This window comes from Saccopteryx bilineata, chromosome 4 (assembly GCF_036850765.1).
Source record: "Saccopteryx bilineata isolate mSacBil1 chromosome 4, mSacBil1_pri_phased_curated, whole genome shotgun sequence".
In the NCBI taxonomy this organism is placed as follows: Eukaryota; Metazoa; Chordata; class Mammalia; order Chiroptera; family Emballonuridae; genus Saccopteryx; species Saccopteryx bilineata.
Window position 1 is genome coordinate 54,681,149 of NC_089493.1, and position 23,745 is coordinate 54,704,893.

Here is a 23,745-nt window from a genome sequence, read left to right on the forward strand (position 1 = left end):
TATGGTGGCTTAACACTGACTATGAAATTTATATTTGCCATTTTGCTATTTATTTTCTATATGTCTCCTATCTATTTTGTTCTGTTTCTCCTTGGCTGTTTTTTTTTTGGTAACAAATAAATATTTTTAGCATGCCAGTGTAATACCTATCCCATTTTAAACTATTTTTGCTATTATTTATACTGAATATTTTATTATTTATTAGCAATATTATTTTTGCCTTATTATTAAAATTTAGAACAAATAAAGAATTCCAGACCCTGAAGCAATTTAACCAGCCAAAAAAGATTATTTGTCATTGATTTAAAAATAAAAAGCAAAGCCTGACCAGGTGGTGGCGCAGTGGATAGAGCGTCGGACTGGGATGCGGAAAGACTCAGGTTCGAGACCTCGAGGTCGCCAGCTTGAGCGCGGGCTCATCTGGCTTGAGCAAAGAGCTCACCAGCTTGGACCCAAGGTCGCTGGCTCCAGCAGGGGGTTACTCGGTCTGCTGAAGGCCCACGGTCAAGGCACATGTGAGAAAGCAATCAACGAACAACTAAGAAGTCGCAACGCGCAACGAGAAACTGATGATTGATGGTTCTCATCTCTCTCCATTCCTGTCTGTCTGTCCCTGTCTATCTCTGCCTCTGAAAAAAAAGAAAAATAAATAAATAAAAAGCAAAGCCAAATAAAACAAAACCACCAACTTCCTCCCTAAAGAAAGTCCACAGCCTTCCTGTCCAGGACACACGGGAGAATTTCTAATGGCTGACTGAAGGAGTACTATGAGAAGGGAGAGAATAGGCCTGTCCCAGAGTCACACCCAGGCCAAACTCTGAGGACGGTGTGGCCCCTGCAAAGGTGGGCCTCACAGTGGGGACCCTCCCAGTGGGTGGGTCAAACCTTCCATGCTCTAGAGTCGAGACAATAGGCTTCTCAGACTCAGCTTTGATTCTTATCAGCTTGCGACCTAGGAAAGTCACTGACCCTCTTTAGGCTTTAGTTTCCTCATCTGTAAAATGGGGGACTTTTTCTAAGGCGCTTTGTGAACTATCAAGATACAAATAGGCCTGACCATGAGGTGGCACAGTGGATAAAATGTTGACCAAGGACGCAGAGGAGCCAGGTTCGAAACCCCGAGGCCAGCAACTTGAGCACGGGCTCACCAGCTTGAGTGCGGGGTTGCTGGCTTGAGTGTGGGATCATAGACATGACTCCATGGTCACTGGTTTGGGCCCAAAGGTTGTGGCTTGAAGCCCAAGGTCGCTGGCTTGAGCAAGCGGTCACTCGTTCTGCTGTAGCCCCCCAGTCAAGGCACATATGAGAAAGCAATCAATGAACAAGTAAGGTGCCACAATGAAGAATTGATGCTTCTCATCTCTTCCCTTCCTGTTTGTCTGTTCCTTTCTCTGCTCTCTCTGTCACAAAAAAAATAAAAAGATACAAATAGGTGCTGAGTTTCTATTATGACTTGTGCTAAGTGTTAAGTTAAAGTGTGCTGTGCTAAGTGTTTAATCCTCACAGCAATGTAAAAATGTAAGTATATATTATCCCCATTTTATAGTTGGGAAAAGAGACTCAGAGAGGTTCAGTCACTTGCCCAGATCACAACAGCTCAGCAGTGGAGAAGCCAAGACCAGAACCTGGGCCAGCCCCTGTGCACACAATGTTCAGCAATCATTGATACTGTTACTGTTGACACTGTTACAGCTCAGCAGCCCAGCGCAGATGTCAGTCAGTCAGGGGAGGCCTGGCTACCTGGTTGAGGGCGTTCACACTGCTGCCAGCATCCAGGAGGAGCCGCACACAGTCGGGGTGGAGCCCTTCAGCAGCCGCGTGCAGGGCGCTCAGACCCTCCTGAAACACACGGGAGAGGGATGAGGACAGCAGGGGGTTGCGGCCAGAACCTGAGAGCGGAGGGCACCCCCATGCCAGGCTCCAGGGCCCTTCGAGCTCTCCACTGCCCTGCTACTCAGGATAATGACCTGGTTGTTGGTGGTTCCCTGAGCCCCTCACCTGATCTTCTCACTTGACGGGCATGTGATACATTCATCTAATTCTCCACCCCTCTGTCACGTTCTCCTCACCCTCCAAGCAGCCTCACTGTCCATTCTGTCCTATTCCAGGAAGCCGTCCCTGACTATCCTGGCCACTGAGACTTCTCCCTTCTTTGAGCACACACCTTGTGTAAGACTTCTTGGTAATCCCTCATGCCTGGTGCCCCACGGAGCCTGGAGTCTGTGCCCCTGCTTAGCTTTTCCTGGTGAGCTGTTAGTTCAAGAACGTATCCTCAGCTCCTGGCTTCAAGGCCTCTACCGGGAAAAACAGACTATGCCACAAGCTGTGGGTTCCCTGAAGGCAAGGAGTGAGTGTCACCCATCTGTGCATCATCCAGGTGACAACTCACCGCATTCCTCTCCTCCAAGTCCAGCCCGATGTCCACGAGCTGCTGCAAGACAGCCAGGTGGCCCCGGCCAGCGGCCAGGTGCAGAGCCGTGTTCCCCTCCTGCAAAAAGAGGCTGCTAGAATCACAGAGCTTCCCAGGCTCCGGGACCTGCTGGAGGTCTTACTCTCCTTTCCTTTTTCTTTTTCTTTTCTTTTTCCTTCCCTCCCCTCCCCTCCCCTCCCCTCCCCTCCCCTCCCCTTCTTTTCACTTCCCCACATGGAAACTGCGGTCCAGAGAGGGAAAGTGACTTTCCCAGGGTTCCAGAGGAAGTCCATGACAAGCTGCAGTCCTGAATGCTGACCCAAAGCCATCCTGCCCCTGAGAACTGTGTCAAAAACTATAACCAGGGGCACTTTCAAGGGCCAAGTCCTGGTCTCTTTTTCCTTACACTTCAAGGCAGACACATTATTTAAAAAAAAAAAAAATCTCTACTTTTCATGCTCTTGTCTAAAGCTGGTCCCTCCTGAGGGTCCCTAGATCACCACCCCTTCCCTCTGCTCAAGGCCACAGTTTCAGAGACTCTCCCAGGAGGGCCCACTTGTCACTGGCCTCCTTGTCTTTGTTCAAGACACGATTAGTTTCTTATGTAATAACGTGGCCCACCCTCACCACACAACTTAAAACTGGAACTCCCACCCCTGTCCTTCTGATCCCTTTATCTTACTCAACATCTCCTTTCTCTCCATAGCACTGATAGCCTTCTAATACCTTTATAATTTACTAGTATACGATGCTTGTTTGTTGTCTGACTCAATCATAAGCATTGCAGGGTGGGAATTTCTATTCTGTTCTCTGAAGTTTTCCCAAGTCCCTAGAATAGGACCTGGGGCACCTGGCAGACACGCAATAGATATTTGTTCAATGAGTAGATACTGTGATGAGAGCTTGATGTGTGTTTCCTGGCACTTAAGAGCCAGAGGCTCTCAGTGTTCTCTGGTAGTTGCCTCACACTTGAGAAGTCCAAAGGTGACAGTGACAGAAGCTAAGAGAGCTGGCTCCATAGGATGAGGGGAGGGGATGGGGGGCAAAGGCACAAGTGTTCCTTGTATTAGCAGTGGTCCCACCAAGGGCAGCCTGCTTGGGGTTATCCTTAAAGGGATCTTACTGCAGAGAACACCTGGAGGGTGAAGGGGCCCCAGCAAAGAGGATGACAACTGGAAGTGGCCAGAGATAAGGTATGTCCCTGAAGAGAAACCACAGATGAAAGACCAGGGCAAGGACCCCTGAGGAACGCACAGAAGCATCCAGAAAGGAAGATGCAGCTGTGGCCATTGCTCACACCCTGAAGGCCCTTGGGACACGGCTAGCTGAACCAGTCAGGGGATCTCCTAGCCCAAGCTCTCTTCTCACTCTGGCCTGTCTCATTACCTTCCTGGGGAGGGGCCAGTCACCGGCTCAGATATTTAAAGGACCTGATGAGGATGTGAATATATACAAAAGCCGAAGCAGTACTTAAAAGAGTTAAAAACCAGCCCTGGTCGGTTGGCTCAGTGGATAGAGCATGGGCCTGGCGTGCGAACGTCCTGGGTTTGGTCCCCAGTCAGGGCACACACACGAGAAGCGACCATCTGCTTCTCTTTCCCTCCCTCTCCCCCTTCTCTCTCTCTGCCCCCCTCGAAGCCAGTGGCTCAATGGGTCCCAGTGTCAGCCTCAGGCACTGAGGATGGCTCGGTTGATTGGAGCATTGGCCCCAGACAAGGATTGCCAGGTGGATCCTGGTGTGAGGGGGGGACACATGCGAGATTCTGTCTCTCTATCTCCCCTGCTCTCACTTAAAAAGGAGCCCTGGCCGGTTGGCTCAGCGGTAGAGCGTCGGCCTAGCGTGCGGAGGACCCAGGTTCGATTCCCGGCCAGGGCACACAGGAGAAGCGCCCATTTGCTTCTCCACCCCACCCCCCTCCTTCCTCTCTGTCTCTCTCTTCCCCTCCCGCAGCCAAGGCTCCATTGGAGCAAAGATGGCCCGGGCGCTGGGGATGGCTCTGTGGCCTCTGCCTCAGGCGCTAGAGTGGCTCTGGTCGCAACATGGCGACGCCCAGGATGGGCAGAGCATCGCCCCCTGGTGGGCAGAGCCTCGCCCCCTAGTGGGCGTGCCGAGTGGATCCCGGTCGGGCGCATGCGGGAGTCTGTCTGACTGTCTCTCCCTGTTTCCAGCTTCAGAAAAATGGAAAAAAAAAAAAAAAAAGAAAGGAAAAAAAAAAAGAGTATAAAACATATGTTTTATACCCCCTCCTCTACAATAGATCCACACATACATAAAACAGCTATAACTATCTAAGGGATCAAGGATGAAACATTTAAGTTTCCTTTACAACAATAGCCATTTTATATTAATAAATAAAAACCAACTTTTAAAAAAGTCCCAACAGCTTTGTCCTGCTTCTCTCCCTGCTCCATGCAGGTGCACACGTGGTGGCCTAGTCAGCTCTTTGCAGCAAGTGAGGCTCAGGCTGCGGAAAGGTGGCCACAGGGTGAAGTCTCTGTGTTCAAAGAAACGCAAATGAACAAAGGGGGCTCACATGTGCCCCCAGCTAGCAGGGCTACAGGACACAGGGCAGGGCTTTCTTCTTCCTTCTAGATTATAAATATCCACATCCTGCCCTTTGAAGCTGCAGGTGGCAGGGACCCCCTAACAGGGCACTGCAGTTCTGCCTGGGCTAGGCCAGGCAGGGGTTCAGAGGCAGGAGAGTCAGGCAGAAGGAGGACTTGGCCTTGGGCCCAGTGCCCGCTGCCCTCCGCTGTGGGGATGCCCATCCTCCCAGCTCTGTGAGACCCTGTCAGCATCTCCTCAATGTTCCTTCTGGAACTTCTAACTGTAAGGTTCTGAGCAAGCTCATCAGAGCCGGGTTCTGGTGCCCTTGCTCTGCTTGGGCCCTGAGTACAATTATTTGTTGCCTCCTGGGTAGAGGTGTGCTGGCAGGGGGCTGTCTTTTACCCTTTTCTGTAACCCTGCTTCCTGGCCGGAGCCTGGCGCAGAGTACAACCATTTCCAGTCACGTTTCCGAAATCAGCCTAATCTGATTCTCAGACTTTTTATCTCAAAATGGTGAAATGAATGTGGGCATTCAGGCTCAGTGTGGACCTGAGGGTCAGTGCCCAGGAGGCAGCCTGGAGAGAGGGAGAAGCACAGCATCATCAGGATGCTTGTTCTAAACCAGCTTCACCAGTGTCACGCTGTGTGACCGTGGCTAAAGCATTACCCTCCCTGGCCCTCAGTTTCCACATCCGTAAAGTGAGAAGCTTGAACTGCCCCTTGATGAGGATGCCTTCCAGTTCTGAGACCCTGTGGTATATTTGTGAGCTCTCTGTCACTGGCTTAGAAACAGGACTCCTATTCTGGCCAAGCGCCCTGCCCAGCTGCTCTCTGCTTCCCCAGCCCCTTTGGGCTTGCAGTGGCCTCTCCCACCCAGACACTTTCCCCTCCCCTCACCCCATCACCCTACTCCTATTCTGACCAAGCACAGGAATCAGAGGATTAAAATTGGGGTTCACCCCTTTGTTAGAAGCATTGTTTAGAACTTGCTGCAGCATATCTGCCAAATGATTTGCAAGGGTCCATTGATATGAGTCATTTGCGGGTTAGTCCCTTCCAGTCCCCATCCCTCACCCCTTCCCAGATTCGTGAAATCCACCCGAATGAAGTGCTCCAGCCTCAGTGCTCTCACCCTACTTTTGCCATAATCACTGTAGCTTACTAAACCACAAAGAAAGCAAATAAGCACAGGGGTGTGGCTACCATCCCCCTAACTCTTCCCATCCCCCCAGCAACAGAAGGAATCACAGTTCCCTCAAACCCATAGCAGGCAGCACTACTGACCTGTCCAATTTATCATCACGCTTGCCACACTGGATCACAGCTCTTTGCTAGAATTGTGGCAGAGTTCCCTGGGTATCTCTGCGCTCCTCACCCATAGCACAGGGTTGGCCCATAGCGTGCACTCAAACAATGCTTGCTGGATAAACATCAGGCACACTCTGGTCTTTGGGCCACCTGCTCCTCTAGCAACTTGGTATCAGAAGTAGGCCCAGGTGAGCAGCCAGCGCCCACCTGGTCAGGAGCCCAGAGCCTGGCCCTCCCCGGGACCCACAGTCACAGTACCTTGTCTTTGACGCTGTGGTCACAGCCAGAGCCCACAAGAAAGTCCAGAGCATCCAGCTGCCCGTGCTCAGCAGCCCGGTGAAATGCTGTCCTTCCCAGCTGGCCAGGAAGAGAAGACAGCCTCCGTGCCCTGCCCAGCTGCTCTCTGCTTCCCCAGCCCCTCTGGGCTTGCAGTGGCCTCTCCCGCCCCAGACACTCTCCCCTCCCCTCGCCCCACACACCCTGCCTGGAAAGCCCAGACCCAAGTTCCCAATAATACCCCCCTGAGGGGCGGGGCTCCCCTGCTGCCTACTGAATAAAGGACAGAGTCCCAAGGCTGGTGGTTGAGATCACCACGAGGGACCCCAGCAACCCTTCAGGCTCGTACTCTCAATATTCTGACACACAAAGGGCCCTTTCCCACATCTAAGTCTCTAGCGATGCTCTCTTCTCCTTTTGGAATGACCCCCTGCTTTCCAATCTTACTGACAGAATTCAATTAATTCACCAAATGCCACCTCCTCCAGGAAGCAAAAAGCAGCTCCCTTCTCTAACCTGTCTAGTCCCTATTAGAGCCTGCCTCCCTGAAGGAACTGACCATGTTTCTGCCTGTGTCTTGCTCATTTGTTCCCGAATGCCTCTTTGAGACTAGCAGTTCCCCGAGGTGGGGTCCAGCCTGCCCTGGCCATAGCTCAAAGGACACACCAAGGAATGGGCACAAGGGGCCCCAGAAGCCCCAGGCCCAATGGAAAAGACAGGCTTGATGCCACTCTCACCTTGTCAGCATGGTCCAGGGCCACATCTTCCAGGTCTTCCATTATGAATGCCAGCACCGGCACGTGGCCTTTTTGGGCTGCACAGTGCAGTAAGGTTAGGCCGTCCTGGAAACAAGCCCAGGGTGGTCCCTGCAGTCTGTGAAGGGAAGCCCTTCTCACACACTGTGAGGAAGGAGGTCTCTTGGCCCCAGAAGCAACTTAAGTGAGGGAGGTTTACAAATCCTGATTACAGCCCAGAACCTCTACTCTGGCTTTGCATTACAGCTAGGTTGTTTAAAGCACTGTTTTTCAAATAGATTGCAAAAATCAACAGGTCAATCTGACCAGTGGTGGTGCAGTGTCATCCCGGAATGCTGAGGTCCCCAATTTGAAACCCTGAAATTGCCAGCTTGAGCACGGGTCGCTGGCTTGAGTGCAGGATCACTGATACGATCCCACAGTTGCTGGCTTGAGCTCAAAAGTCGCTGGCTTGAGCCCAAGATTACTGGCTTGAGCCTACTGGCTTGGCTTGAGCCCCCCGGTCAAGGCACATATGAGAAGCAATCAATGAACAACTAAAGTGAAGCAACTATGAGTTGATGCTTCTCATCTCTCTCTCCTTCTCTCTTTTCCTCTCTCTCTCTAAAATCAATAATAATAGGCTGGATCTGTGGTGGCGCAGTGGCTAAAATGTTGACCTGGAACACTGAGGACGCTGGTTCGAAACCCTTAGCTTGCTTGGTCAAGGCACATATGGGAGTTGATGCTTCTTGCTCCTCCCCCATTCTCTCTTTTTCTCACCCTCCCTCTGTCTCTCCCATCTCTAAAATGAATACATTTTTAAAAATCAATAAAAAAAGAATCCTCTCCAAATTATTATTTTTTAATCAACAGGTCATAAAAATCAATAGAACAATGTTTTACATCTTGGCAGTGGTTTGCATTATATAGGAGTAACAGTTGTTAAATCCCAGAGAGTATAAATTTAAGATTTGTGTATTTCTTTGTATATAAAGAAATTGAACCCTAGTTAATGCTGTGCATGCTAAAGTATTTAAAGGGAAGTACAGTGATATCTGTAATCTATTTTTAAATGCATTTAAAATTTATAAAGAACTCTAAAAACTCATCAATGAATAATGAAATGACAATTAAAAAATAATTTGGACATCAAAGAAGAAATATGGGAAGCAAATAAGCATGTGAAAAGGTATCTGACATACTTAGTCATTATTGAAATGCAAATTAAAACCACAAAGAGTTTCTAACAATAGACTATGAAAAGGGGAAAATGCTACCATTACAGTGGAGAAAGCTGGCCCATCTCCTGCAAGGCAGGGAGGAAAGGACTGAGGGTTAAACCAAGCACCAATGGCCAAGGATTGCATGTGTCTATGTAATGAAGCCTCCACAAAAACCCAAGAGAAGGGGCTTCAGAGAGCTTCCAGGCTGGTGAACCACAATGCATCCATGTGCTGGGCCCCAACCCCACAAGCACAAGAAGCTCCTTTGTTGAGAACCTGATCCTATGTTATCTCTTCATTTGGCTATTGATGATTCCTATCCATTAATATCCTTTATAATAAGCCAGTAATCTAGTAAGTAAATGAGTTTCCTGAGTTTTGAGAGCCAGGCTAGCAAATTATTCAAACCCGGGAGAGGGTCACGGGAAGCCCAAAAACCAACCTGGATTTAGGGTTGGCATATGAAATGGAGTTAGTCCTGTAGGGCTGAGCCTTTCACTGTCTTCAAGTAGACAGTGTCAGAATTGAGTTCAATTTACGGGACACCTGGTCAGTGTCTAGAGAATTGAGCTAATTACATGGTGGCATGGAAAAAACACACACATAGCAACTGGTGTCAGAATTGGATTAAAGTAATATATTATCAGTGACAAATCACGTTGGTGTCCTATGTCCCCTGATAGCAGGAGGTGAGAAAGGCACTTGAGCTCTGTGATCTTCCCAAAATTCTATCACCCCAATCTAATCATCAGACAAACCAAAATGAAGGACTTTCCACAGAATACTTGACCAGTACTCTTCAAAAGTGTCAAAGTTGTGAAAAACAAGGAAAGATTGGGAAATTCTCACAAGATTAGAGAAGACTAATGACTAAATGTACTGTAGAATATTATCAACAACAAAAAACTGATGAAATTTTAATGCAGTCCGTAGTTTAGTAAGACTTTTAATATTATCGATGACTGTCAAGGTAAGCCAGAGAAAGAAAGCTTCAGGCTGAGCAGACAGAAGTAATGAACAGTTTCCTGACCCAGCCCACAGCTCATCCAAAGGTGAGGAGACTACCTCTGGAGAGGACCTTGACCAAGGGATTGAAAGTAAGACTGGGTGGATTGTTTGCAAAGATGGCCATACAATTCTTCCCACCTCTGGAAACACCCTAAGTGGTGAGACTGTACTGCTCTTTTCAAGAGGGGAATCCAATATTCTCCAACCCCCACACCTAGGCTGGCTCTGTGATGGGCTTTGAGCAATAGAAGGTGGTGAACAAAGTATCATGTGACTTTCCAGCTTCGATCTCAAGAGACTGATCCACTTCCACCCCTATGTTAATTCATCATTGAAAGAAATACTAAATTTTCAAGCAGAAGTCAGTGAAAAAAAATGTTTTCCCCATCCAAATTGCTGAATCCCTAAATTCTAAGGACCCAGGTTGAGAATCCCTGGCCGATAGCATTCCGCCAAGATGTTTGCATTTTCTTTAGAACCACCGTAAGGGGATTCCAGGCACTCTGCCTGGCTGGGCCTTCCTCACTGGAACCACAGCGCACTCCAGTGAGCAGCGAGGGGCCACTGGGCTCCCTGCTGTGCCAGACGCTGAGCCAGGAACTTTATATACAGCACTGCCCTTGCTTCTCCCACAGCTCGGAGGTGGGAGAAGGGGAAAACTGAGGCTCGGGGAGTAAAGGAACTTGCCCAAGATCCCAGAGATTGGTAACCATCACTTCCTGTCCCACCAGCCTGAGCACAAGGGAGGCAGGGCCTTTGGGGAGTTGGGAGGAGGCCCCACCTCTGTCTCATTTAAAATCTTCCTAACCACCCTCTGAGCACTTGCATTCCTCTTCTGTGAATAAGGACACAGTCAGACAACTGGGGACAGTCCTAACACCTAGAGTGGTAAAAGCTGGGGGCATCAGGGGAAAGAGGGGTTCAATGTTGATGGAAGAGTTCCCTCAGCCCTCTCCCAGAGCCAGAGGGGGCAGCGAGGGTCCCAGCTTCACAGGGATGAACTCAGCTGGGTTTTCAGCAGGCAAGCTGGGGCAGGCAGAGGCATGTGGGGGACCAGAGGGGGTAGTGGTGGAGCAGGTGGCAGAGGTAGGGGCAGACCCGTGCAATTAGGGGCCGGGGAAACAGAGGGGACAGGGGCAGGGCAGTGGGGTCCAGCGGGCTGCCAGCTGAGTCCTTACCTTGTTCTCACAGTGGATCTTGGCCCCCGAGTTAACCAGGATCTGAAGAATCCTTAAGTGGCCGAACCAGGCAGACAGGAGAAGGGCGTTCATACCAAACTAGAGGAGAGGACGCAGGGGAGGAGGGGAGGAGCATGTGAGGAAGTGTGGCCACACTGTAAAATCACACAACCATAGGGGACCATAGCGCCACCCAGGCCAAGGAGCTCCCAGCTTTAGGAATTTAAAGTCCTGAAAAATTGTTTTTTAATTTTTATTTATTTATTTATTTTAGAGAGGAGAGAGAGAGAAAAAAAGAAAGGGGGAGGAGCAGGAAGCATCAACTCCCATATGTGCCTTGACCAGATGAGTGCAGCATTTTGAACCAGCAACCTCAGCATTCTAGGTTGATGCTTTATCCACTGTGCAACCACAGGTCAGGCCTGAAAATTTTTTGAAATAGATACTGTGCCTGACCTGTGGTGGCGCAGTGGATAAAGCGTCAACCTGGAAATGCTGAGGTTGCTGGTTTGAAACCCTGGGCTTGCCTGGTCAAGGCACATATGGGAGTTGATGCTTCCAGCTCCTCCCCCCTTCTCTCTCTCTCTCTCTCTCTCTTCTCTAAAATGAATAAATAAAAATTGAAAAAAAAGTTTTATAAAAAAAACCTTGGGCTTGCCCGGTCAAGGGACATATGGGAGTTGATGCTCCCTGCTCCTCCCCCCTTCTCTCTCTCTTTCTCCCTCTCTCTCCTCTAAAATAAATAAATAAATAAAAAATTTAAAAAAAAAAAAAAAGAAATAGATACTGCAAACTTGGGGGGAGAGGGTTGCTAAAGAAAATTTAAAAATAAAACAGCTACCATCTACTGTTGCCATCATTCCATAAAGAGGGACCATTTAATAAAAAATTTGGAAGGAGTCAATCTCAGAATATACTCTCTCCAAATACAGTCACGAAAAACACACTACAGGGGGTCTTCAGGTTATGACAGTCTCGATATACAACATTTTGAGTCGACGACGCTCATTCCCATAAAAACTTTAAAAAATTGAGACATGAGTGTTTTCAGCTTACGTCGTTAGCATCATGCTTACGGACGATGTGGGAGAGCTATGTCATTTGGTTGCGCACAGTGGAAGAATACGCAGTAATGCGGCATGAGTGAGGGAGTTGAGATTTTTCTGTAGCTTAGTTGTGTTTTTATGTTCTAGATTATGATTTTAAAACCATTTTAGGATAGGTAAGTGACTTAGGCTAGGGTGTGTTTCGACCTACACCAAAATTCAGGTTATGTCACTGTCATAGGAATGGAGCTGTGTCGTAACCCAAGGACCCCCTATACATTGTTTTTATTTTCTGGTTTGCCATGACTGGTGAAGACCTCTTCCTAGACTGGTGTTTGAGAATCAATTATTTGAATCTTCGACAGAACATCCTTCAGGCTGATGGCTTCAATGTTCACACGTGCCGGGACAGCAGCTCGCCATCGCACGAGTGTCCATGGTCCAACACTGCTCACCAGGTGAAGGCCCCTCCCTACAGCCTACTGAGCTCTGCAGCCCCGTGCGCTCCACCCCACGGGCCCTCTTGAGCAGCTGAGAATATGTGGGATTCTTCTGATCGCCTCCCAGCACGTTTGCAGGATGCTCCTCCTCAACACCCGCGAAGTGCCACAGGACCATCAGAGCCCCTTCACGGACCTTGGTCCTCGTGGGGTTCTGCATCTGAGGGCAGCCCTCATCCCCACCTCCCCTGAGTCTTCACTGCTCTGTGACGAGCACCCCCACGCCTCCAAACTCACCTCCCAGGATGCATCGACAGCTAGCCACACTCCCTGCAATGGTTTTTCACTGTCTTTCCTTGGCTGTGGTGGTAACAGGCCAGGTTTGAGCAGAAGAGAGGCCTGGGAAACTATCATCACTTTTGGCCTAGAGGCTGTGTTGTCCTCCCTCAGTTTGAGGCACCCCCAAAGTGTGTCTGTTAGTCAGGTATTCACAGACCAGAAACAGGGTCATGTGTGGTTTTAGGCTCCCCAGCGAGGCCAAAGGCCTGTCATATATAGAATGAGCCCACAATACGGTCTCATTCTGATGGGCCAAAGAATCTCCCATAAGCATAAGGGGCAGGCCTTTAGTGGGCAAATGCTTACCTGTCCAGCTGGGAGCAAAAACGCAGAGCCTACCCTAAGAAGAACTAAGGGGTGAGTGTCCCCCTAATCTGCTCCCACCCCAACATGCTCAAAGCTCCCTAGGGGCCAGAGGACGGGGCTGGCCAGTTCCAAGTCCTGAATCAATTTTAGTCTGGACCTGGACAGAGGGAGGGGGGGCATTCCAGAACCTGCACGGAACACCCCTGTCACAGCTGCCTTTCCACTGTCTCCACGAGAAGGGGTGACAGGAAAGGGGCCTTAGTGGCTGGCACCAGATTTCCTCATAGGGACTGCTTTGACCAGTGGTTGGGGTGAAAGGTGAAACCCAGAGTGAACGGACTGATCAGCAGGCACCCAAACACCCAAAGACCACAGCTCTGCTTAGAAACAGGCAAGAATTGACGGTGGTTGTCAGAAGACAAGAACAGCATTGGGAGAGGTTGAGCCCAAGACAAGAAAAGTGCCAAAGGACTTTAAAGAACAGAAGTATAAAAGAGGATTTTAGGATTTTTATATTGTTTTCATATAAATCCCCTCATCTCTTATTTTGGACACAGCCTGTCCCACATCAAAAGCCTTGTGTATGGGGTCTCTATGGAAACCAGGTAGAAGGACTGAGATTTATGTTAGGGGTGATGCCGGGGTAGACACAAAGGGTTATTTTTTTAAAATAACTTTTTAATTTTCAATTATGCTTCACATATAAAATTATATTAGTTTCAGGTGTACACCCTAGAGATTAGACATTATATAACTTACAAAGTAATCACCTGATAATTCTAGTACCCATCTGACACCATACATAGTTATTACAGTATTATTGACTGTATTCCCTAGGCTATACTTTACATCCCATGACTATTCTGTAACTACCAATTTGTATTTCTTACTCCCTTCACCGTTTTCACCCACCCTCCCAACTCCCTTCCCATCTGGCAACCTTCCAAATGTTCTTTGTATCTACTAGAGACAAAGGGTTATTTGCAAATTTCAAGAGGAGGAAAAATTGGCCCTGGCCGGTTGGCTCAGCGGTAGAGCGTCGGCCTGGTGTGCGGGGCACCCGGGTTCGATTCCCGGCCAGGGCACATAGGAGAAGCGCCCATTTGCTTCTCCACCCCCCCCTTCCTCTCTGTCTCTCTCTTCCCTTCCCGCAGCCAAGGCTCCATTGGAGCAAAGATGGCCCGGGCGCTGGGGATGGCTCCTTGGCCTCTGCCCCAGGCGCTAGAGTGGCTTTGGTCGCGGCAGAGCGACGCCCCGGAGGGGCAGAGCATCGCCCCCTGGTGGGCAGAGCTTTTCCCCTGGTGGGCGTGCCGGGTGGATCCCGGTTGGGCACATGCGGGAGTCTGTCTGACTGTCTCTCCCCGTTTCCAGCTTTAGAAAAATAAAAAAAAAAAAAAAAATGAGGAGGAAAAATTGAGCAGAAGCAGAAAGAAAGAGCCAGCAGTGACCATAAGAAATTAAGGCCTCTCTCCTGAAATCTTAGGGAAGGTGCTGAACCTGCCATAGCGCCTCAAACGGGGACTAGCGCCGGTGTTAGCGCTAGAACCAGAGAGGCGAGGAGACCCAGCTCTGACTCAGGACTCAGCCCCTGGTAAAACATCGGTAACTGTGGTCTGGCTGGATGAGAGAGGGGAATAAGCACAGGGCAGAGTCCAGGTGGAAAGCCTATGGGAGGAAAGCCTACAGAAGCGTGGGAATTAAAAGGGCAAGGCTGGTGGTCGGGGAAGGAGAGTCATGGTAGCCACAGCCTCCTGCCATTGGGGACTCCAGGGATACCTCACATTCCTAGTTCCAGGAACTTCCCAGGACAGAGCCCTGTGGCATGTCACTAGAGACAATAGATTTCTTTTCTCCAGTGTCTCCTCCACCCTCTTGTCTTCCAAGTATATTCACTGCTATTTGCAAAGGAAATAGATTTATAAAAGCTCTCTCATACCCTTGTATTTTTTTTCTCAATCCCTTAAGAAAAAAATCAGAGAGCACAGCAGTGATAGTGGGGGAGGGGGACTTTGTGGGCAAAGGGCTGTCAAAAGAGGCTCCAGAGTTTTATTGGGAAACTCAGACTAAGGATCCCAGACATTCTCCTTCAAGGGTCACCTCTAAATGAGGCCTAAGCAGGTGCAGGGAGGAGTGGGGAGGTGGGTTGTAATCAAGCTCTCCTTGCGGCAGGGCCTGGGAGCAGAGAGAAGCCAGGGCGAAGAAAAGTAGTTCCATGAAAACTAAGTATCTGCCAGAAAGTTTATGATTTTTTTGTTTTGTTTTGTTTGGGGTTTTTAAATTTTGAACTCAAATGATTTTAATTTTACTGTTATACTTAACGGTCTTAATAGCATATGCATTTGAAGGAATTTTAGATTACAAAGAAAAACAACTGTGATAATCTTTTTTCTTTTTTTTTTTAGCGAGAGAATGAGAGAGGAGGACAAACAGGGACAGACAGACAGGAAGGGAGAGAGATGAAAAGCATCAACTCGTAGTTGCGGCACTTTAGTTGTTCATTGATTGCTTCTCATATGTGCCTTGACCCCGGTGGGCTCCAGCTGAGCCAGTGACCCCTTGCTCAAGCCAGTGACCTTGGGCTCAAGCCAGCAACCATGGGGTCATGTCTATGATCCTACACTCAGGCCCAAGCTGGCAACCCTGCACTCAAGCCTGATGAGCCCGCGCTCAAGCTGGCGACCTCGGGTTTTCCAACCTGGGTCCTCTGCCTCCCAGGTTGACACTCTATCCAGGCACCACCACCTGGTCAGGCCAATGATGATAATCATTTAAATAATAATCATTATTTAAATTGTAATGTGGTACTGAGCCCTGGCCAGTAACTCAGCTATTTAGAGCATTGTCCCAATATGCCAAGATTGCTGTTTGATCCCTGGTCAGGGCAGATACAAGAATCAACCAATGAATGAATAAATAAGTGCAACAACAAGTCAATGTTTCTCTCTCTCTCTCTCTCTCAAAATCAATCAATAAAAATTTTTTAAAATTAAAATTTTTAAAAATTATAATGTGATACCTACGGATTTATTTCAATAAATTTTTTTAAATTTAAATTTAGACTCTTAAATGTATCCCTGTCAAAATGTCATTATCAGATTCATCTCTTTCCCCAAAACTGTAAAACTAATTTTATAGATCCTGCCATTCTTTAGTGCTCTATCTCAGCAACGTGCTGCTGCCAATCTGTCAGGTGAGACTGTGAGTCTTCATGCAAAGTGTTGGTTCAAGGATTAGCCAGGACAGAGCCTCGTGGCGTATCATGAGAGACCTGCCTCCTGATGACTTTACTAATAAGGCCTTTATTAATCCACCCAATTATCTGTCCAACAGCCCATATCTCTCCTTGCTCACATGATTATCCGGAGGAAGTGAAAAGGCTCTCTGAGAATTGAAAGGCTCTTGAAAATAGAGAGATCTTTATGACTGTGCAAAGAATAAGTGAGATCGGTGCAGTGCCAAAGCCCCTGAAGACTGTCTGCCCACGCTGCACCTGTGCATCTGCGCATCAGCAGCACCCTTGGCAACAGCTGGCTCATAGATCCAGAGAGAGCTCCAGTGCCCCTCGCCCACCCTGAGACAGACAGACAGACAGACATGCACACAAAGACACGCCTCCACAGGGGTCCAGTACCGCATCCTCGTCGTCCACAGCAGCCTCGTGCTCCAGGAGCAGCCGCACAGCTTGCTCGTGCCCTGCGCCTGCAGCCCAGTGCAGGGCCACCCTGCCCACCTGCCGGGAGTGAAAGGAATCCTGTGAGGCTCTGGCTGGCTGCCTGGCCCAGCTCCCACCCCTTCCCCACCACCCGGCTAGGAAGCTGGTCTGCAGCGCGAAAGGGCCTTTGCTAGCTCTGATGACCAGTAGCTGGGGCTCCAGCCCCACTCTGGACCCCTCCTCCACATGGCAGAAGCTGTACTGGATGTAGTAAAACACAACTAGATCCACCTGTCTCACACCTAAAACTCTTACAGCTCCCAGCTGCTTTGGGAACAAACTGAATGGCCTGGCCCCGCCTACCACTGCTTCTCAGAAATGCCAGCTTCCCCCACCTGTCTGTTCCCGAGGCCTATGATGATTCTCCAAGTCCCTGAGGGCCCCTGAGAACCTGGGTTCTGTCCCCTCCTTCCCTCTGATTGCGGTTCCGCCAGAGTTTTCTGCTTGTGAGGGGACAATGAAAGGAAACACTAGTTTTCTGTGTGGTGTCTCTGGGGATCAGCTGTTCCTTCCTCAAGGCTTTGCCCATGCTGTCGCCTCTGCCTGGAACATTGTCCTTTGCCTTCCCTGAACCCTCAGGTGGGATGGCTTCCCCACCCCTACACATTTTCAACTTACCACAGTGGGAATCAACTGTGTGATGATACTCTGTGTAATGTCAGTCCTGCCCCACCAGAATATCAGCTCCAAGATGGTAGGTATCATGTCTTCCATGGGTTCTTCTCTGTCCCTAGCACCTAGCACAGTGCTGGCACAGAGTAGTAAACCCTTAACAAATACTTATCCGTTGACTGAATGAATGAATGAGCCTAGCATTAGCATCCTATCATCCAACAAGTCCATGCTTCCTTGCTAGTGCTTGTGCAGGAGTTTAGACCAAGGCTGCAGGCACCAATAACCTGCAGTGCGACCTAAGGTGACTTGATGGCCCTGTGTGCCTGCCTCAAACTATAAGCAGAACTAATATCTCCTCACCCCTCCAGGGGTGAGTGAGGACCACCAGGAAAGAGGTGGACAAGAGTTGCGAAAACCAAAGTATTCTGAAAACTCCAGAATTCCTGTTACTACTGCTGAGTCCCAGGAAGACTCTGAAGACCCAAGTCACACCCTGTCATGTCACCCCAGACATAGCAGCCTCTGCTGCGCCAGAAATCCTGCATCTTAACTTTTCAGCCTCCACTGACTCAGCACCCAAGCTGGCATCTCCTCTCTGGTGCTCCTGGACCCGAAGGTGGGAGATGCTGCCCTGGATGGTACTCAGGTCTATCCTCAGTGTCCCCCACCAGAAGGAATGGCTTTTCCCTCTGCCCCCTCCCCCAGCAGGGCTGTGGACCATCTCACCTGCAGCCTTCCCTGAGACCTGAGCAGCCGGGCTGGTCTGCCTCCCGGCCTGGCCTTTGAGCCCCCGGGGCAGGCAGGGTCCCACAGCTTTTACATGTTCGATGGACACAGAGGGCCCTCAGAGAAATGAGTTAAACTGCTGCCTCATGCATGCTCATCCTCTCTTGGTCTGGTCTCTTTGGGTCTCACACCCCTGGACTTCTGACCACAGGCACCACTCCACCTCTGTCCCTCTGGTGTCTGCCCCTATCTGCCTATCTGCCACCCTCTGACTCCTCACCTTTGACCCGCTGGTCTCCTGACTCTGACTTTTGTTCCTTGGGTACGCCTTTCAGATGAGTCACGGGGGTTAAAAGTATAAGCTTTGAAATTGCCCAAGCCTGGCTCAGAATCCTGACTCTGAACTTGATTTGAGTGAGGCCTCAGAAACCCTGAGCCAATGTGGACGACCTGGGCCTCCCCCAAGTTAACACAGGCAAATGCGGGCTCCATGAACTGTCCCTCCTGGGCGGAGGCATCCCCACCACACTGTCCCTAAACCAGCCCAGTTGGAGGAGCCCGTTTACGCACATGGTTTCTGGCCCTGACGTTGACTCTTCTCCCAATCAGCTCCTTCATCCTCACGATGTTATTCCGGCGGGCAGCTTCCTGGAGCTGCCTCTCCAGAGGAAGCACTGCGGGGAGAAAAGGGGGTGTCAGGAGGAGCAGCGAACAGCCCCACCCTGGCCCTGAATGTTTCCTGGGCCGGTGTCCTCTGGACTCTGGAGGAATGACGGGAAGATGTTTCGCCTCCTTCTCTACGTCAGGACTTCCCCAGACAGGTTGCTTTTCCTTCTAACTCACCACATGTCCACATAGCCAGGACTTGGCAAAACTCTGAAGATGGGAGACCATGGCAAGACCATCCCCAGAGCTCAGAGGTACCCCATCGTCCAGGTATCATGTCTGCTCCCCAAGAGCTGCTCTTGGGAAGGGACTGGAATTCATTCCACTGGAGCCGATAGCTATGTTTTCCACAGCGCAGTATAGAAAGCAGTCAGGATCCACTGAGCCACCTACGGCATCAGGCCCGGCAGGGCTGGCAGAAGCCAGAAGCATGTTCACCTGGCTTCTTTGTCCTCGTCCCTCCACCTCTTCTCCTCTCCTCTCCCAGTTAGGAGGCACACTCTGATTGGCTTTCTCTGTGGTCTCTCTGCATGTCTCCTCATTGCACCTTTAACCTCAGACAGTCACAGCCTGGAGAGAACCTCAGAGCTCCCCTGCCAGCCCCCTGTCATGGGTAGCGGTGGGCTCAGGTGGCTAGCGGCCAAGTGAGGAGGAATCAGGCCTGGTGACCCCCATGCTGCTGTCATCCTGTCTTCTCTTGGCTTGTGAGGATGTCTGATCTCCTTGGCTGGACCTCAATCTCCTTTCTAATCTACTGGACCCTTCCCTATCTACCTGCAGCTCACAGCAGGCCCAAAGCTGGGCACAGGGAGGAATCCATGAAACTCTGCTTCCATGAGTGACACTAATAATCCCCAGACAAACAGATGCCCATCCCTTCTCCAGAAAAGCTTAGACACACTAGCACAAGAGACAAATATTTCCTAGCCCTTTGTACAGTCATTATAGTCTTGTGATTTTATTGCTGCCAAACCCACATCCTGTATGTGTGGTCCAGTGTGAATATCCAAACCCAGCCTCTCTGTCTATCTAGGGACAGGTGGCCAGTGTCTGGCAGGGAAGGCTAATAATGAAGCAAAGAGGTGACAGACAACCCAGCCATCAGTTTGTTTTTCCATAGCTTTCCAGATGTGGGAGAGGGTCTTCTGCTTTCTGATGCCTCACAGGTACAACGTGTGGACCTCAGAGCTGCTGTCCACAGGCAGTCAGCTCTGGCTGAGTCACTTCCCGGCCTGTATGACTTAGTTACTTAATTTTCCTGTGCCTCAGTTTCCTCATATTCTAAATGGAGATGCAAGTTGCCCTATAGGATTATTGTAACGATTAGATATAAGATATGAAAGCCTCTAGCATGCTGTCTGGCAAATACATAGTGTCATAATCATCGTCACTACTCCTCCTCCAAGGCAGAGTCAGAGATTAAATTCTGATGGCCAAACACCTAGAAGTGGTAAGGCCTCCTTCATTCAGGGCCCTCTGAGTCAGTGAAGCCCCAACCCAACAAGCACCCTCCCTACCCACCTCCCTGCATTATTTTTCTCCATAGCATCTCTCACCATTGACACATTTAAGTCTATTGTCTGCTGCCCCCATTATAATACCTATAAGCCCATGAGGGGAGAGATTTTTGCCTGATTTGTTAACTACTATATCCCCAAATTCAGACCCCTAGCGATATATATATATTTTTTAATTCAGGCCCTGGCATATATTTGCTGAATGAATGAGTAATACACAAATCATTAAATCTTTTCAGAGGCCTGTGAACTATAAAATGCTGCCCTGATTAAGAATCATTAGCCCCATGAAAAAGCAAGCCATAAGCTCAGGTAAATGATAGGAAAGAAGCCCCAGGGGAGGGAGGTTCCTGGCAATACTTCAGGGGATAGAGAAAACACCACCTTCCAAGTGTGGTCCACATTGATAACTCCATCCTTCCCTGTTCCAAAGGGGTCTGCCTTTCCCGCAGGTAAGGAGAGGGCCCTTCTGGAAGACCCCCTCTCAGATCTCAAAGATCTCCAGGAAGCACTGTGTTCCCAGCTTTTCTTTCTTCAACCTCTTTGCTGAAAACCACCACAATCCAGGTTTGGGGGAAGAGCTGGCCTTTCTGGTGAGAGAGCTTAGGGAAGCTGGGGTTCTAGTAATCACTTTGCCACTTTCTAGCAGCAGGATTCTGGGCTAGTCTATCTCCCTTGGGGTCTCAATTCCTTCAGTTGTAAAATTGGGGGAGGGTGAAGAAAGTGATGTGAAGAGATCTCTTCCAGCTCTGCCTCCCCTTCTCTTAGCTGAAGTCTAGGTGAAGTAGGCTGGTTTGTGTCGGCAAACAGCCAAGAGTCCACATGGGAGCAAGCAGACCCTGCATAGTGCGATAAAAATGAGTCTCATCTCTTCCATCCACCTCTTTGGCCACTTCAAATACAAACTGCACTCTGGTCTCTGAGCCTTTGCCCAAGCTGGGTCCTTTGTGAAGAATTCCATCCCACACACCCCAAAGCACCTTGCTGTACAGAGTTAAGGTCCTGATCATGTGATCTTCTCTCCAGAACCCCATTCCCTTTGAAATGGCACCTTGATAGAGCTCCTCACCCCACCCCCATCCCAGTAAGGACACTGGCACCACCCTTCTCTCCCCTCTTCCAGCCAAAGCCCCCTAAGGGAACTGATGCCCACATGCATGCTGCTGCCTGGGCTCAAGGTCCAGGCACTGGGCTTACTCCTGGATCAGGCTCTGAGGTGCCCTCACCCCGCAGTGCCTGTCCTCTGGGCTTCTGTTTCCCCACCTGATATGGTCTCCACTCTCCATCCAGCTCCAACACGCTGGGGGAACTGGGTCCTTCAGCATGTCTACCACTTAATGACTACGTAACCTTGAGCCACTTACTTAACCACCCTGTGCCTCAGCTTTCTCTTCTGCACAAACGGAGATAGCAATAGGTCCTACCGATAGGGCCTTTATGAAGATCAAATAGTGTGCCAATCCTGGTTCGGCCTGGCATACAAAGTAAGTACGTACTCAATAAAGGATCGCATTAACATCTTATTTTTAGCTAATGTCTCAGGCACACGGCCAGTGTCCTCTCGGCCGGGTGTGCTCTCCTCTGGGCGCCACAAAGGAGCCCAAGACGGAGGTGGATAAGCGGACAGTGCCGATGCCATCCAGGGTCGCCCCCGTGGGAGTGCGGGGGATGCTCTTGGCCTCTGCCCGCACCCGCCCTCCGGCCCCCCGGCTCCCCAGCGCCGCGGACTCACGGCAGTAGGTCTCCCATGGCAGGTGCTCCTCCATGCCACCGCTCCGCAGCCCCTGCGCGCGCGCGTGCGCGGTCTGGCCCAGCGCCAGCCCACCAGCTGCGCGTCGGCCGGGCGGGCGAGGAGCGGAGGGGAGGGTCCCGGAGCTGGGGCGGGGAGCATCGAGATGCGGGCGGCAGCGGCTCCTCCAGACCCCTTGCCTTAGCCTCGGCCCTAGGGGACCTGGTGGGCCAAGCTCTGTGGCCTGTCCCCTACCCCCTACCCCTATCCCGAACCAGGCGGCGGTCGGTCCTCGGGCTCGCTGGACCTGCCCAGCCCTCGGTGTCTTTCACACTCTTGTCGGGCGGGTCGGGGCCTCTCCGGGCCCGCTGGTCCATCTGGGCTTATTCCCCACCCCCCAACTTTCTGAGCCTCTCGCGCCCCGAGGTGCGTGCAAGGCCTCCAGCAGGCCCCATCCTTGGGAACTTGGGCAGGTTCTTAAGGAACAGAGAAACCCCAGCAAGTCTGCAAGCATACGAAAAGATGGTCAGATTTTTTCATGATCAGAAAAAAATACAGGTTAAAATGATTGTGAGATAGCACACCAATTAGACTGGCAGAAATGAGAAAGCCGAATAATGCCAAATGTTGGTGGGGAGGAGCTGTCAGGTCCCAGTCACTGCTGGTGGAAGTAGCCTGGGCAGCGGAACAGCCATTCTGAAAAACAGTCTGGCAACAATGAGGGAAATAATACACAGTAAAATGTGACCCTAAAATCCAGTTCTTTCTCTTCCTCTTCATCTGCAAAGCCCATGGGTTGGAGGTAGGGTGTGTGAGTGGTCCGGCTTGACGGTCCCTGGTCGGGTGCAGTGGTCTTTCTCGAGGTCACTCAGGAGGACTTGCGGGTCCCCCAGCACTGGTGGCAGGTTTCTCCACAAGTTGGCTCTCCTGGCTTCTCTCTGTCTTTACTTCACATCTTGAGAAATTAGAGTTTTTTGTTTTCTTAACAAAATAGAACTGTGACTTGTGCTTTGCAGTCTGCTTAGTTGCTTTCATGCTTTTTGCTATTTGAGTGGCGTTCTGCTAGAAAGGAGGCATCCCGGGCCCCAGCCCAGAACTGTTGAGTCAGAATCTGCATTTCAACAAGATCCCTGGTGATTCCTGTTGACACTAAAGTATGAGAAGCCCTGCTCTAAGCTATCCACACCACTTGATTCCAGCCCACTTTTTTATAAGCTTTTATTTTGGCCTCTTCCACAAGCAGATCTAATCTCCGCTGTCTTCATTGATTGAACATCAGCTGGGATGCGGCCACTGTGTCAGTCCTGGATCAGCATTATCTCCTGTACTCTTCCCACCCGCCCGCAAGGTAAATACTGTTATCAACCTTTTTTTTTCCAGGGAGAAAACTGTTGTGCACAGATAATCACAAGACCTGAGGGACCACATGCCTGAGGTCCCTCAGCCAGTTAGTGGCTGATTCAAACACAGCACATAAGCTACACAGCTGCTGCTCTCATTGAGGGCAAGGTTATTATGCTGCTTCTGTCCATCCCCTGCAAGAAGATGGACACATGCCAGTGTCAGGACACAGTACACAATGGCCCTTGTCACCATACCGTGGTGGGTGCCTTTCCCTCAGAGTCGCAGGGCCACTCATTAGGAGTCTGGGGGTCTCTGCTGGCACCTTCAGAGAAACCCAGGCCTGCAGTGCATGCTGCCTCCTTCCCCTTCTGAGATGCCCTGGTTCTGCACATCTCAAACTGGGGTGCCCATACTCTGGGGTACATAGTGATGGGCAAGGGGCACAGGAAAACCACAATCAAAACCGCAATTTTTGCCTGAGCAGGCGGTGGCGCAGCGGATAGAGCATTGGACTGGGATGCAGAGGACCCGGGTTCGAGGCCCCGAGGTCGCCAGATTGAGCGCGGGCAAAAAGCCCACCAGCTTGAACCCAAGGTTGCTGGCTCCAGCAAGGGGCT

At 50.2% G+C, this 23,745-nt stretch overlaps 1 protein-coding gene across 1 annotated transcript in view; it reads right to left on the minus strand.

Annotated features, from left to right (window-relative positions):
* Positions 1-21,830, minus strand: part of ANKDD1A (ankyrin repeat and death domain containing 1A) — a 47,129-nt gene extending 25,299 nt beyond the window's left edge. Inside the window, exons 1-8 of the mRNA XM_066273714.1 lie at positions 21,788-21,830; positions 18,443-18,546; positions 16,451-16,549; positions 10,689-10,787; positions 7,280-7,384; positions 6,525-6,623; positions 2,390-2,488; positions 1,741-1,839 (exon numbers count right to left, since the gene is read on the minus strand). Coding sequence (XP_066129811.1) covers positions 1,741-1,839; positions 2,390-2,488; positions 6,525-6,623; positions 7,280-7,384; positions 10,689-10,787; positions 16,451-16,549; positions 18,443-18,546; positions 21,788-21,821 — 738 coding nt within the window. The 5' untranslated portion in view covers positions 21,822-21,830. The remainder of the gene's footprint in view (positions 1-1,740; positions 1,840-2,389; positions 2,489-6,524; positions 6,624-7,279; positions 7,385-10,688; positions 10,788-16,450; positions 16,550-18,442; positions 18,547-21,787) is intronic.
* Between the last annotated feature and the right edge of the window lie 1,915 nt (positions 21,831-23,745).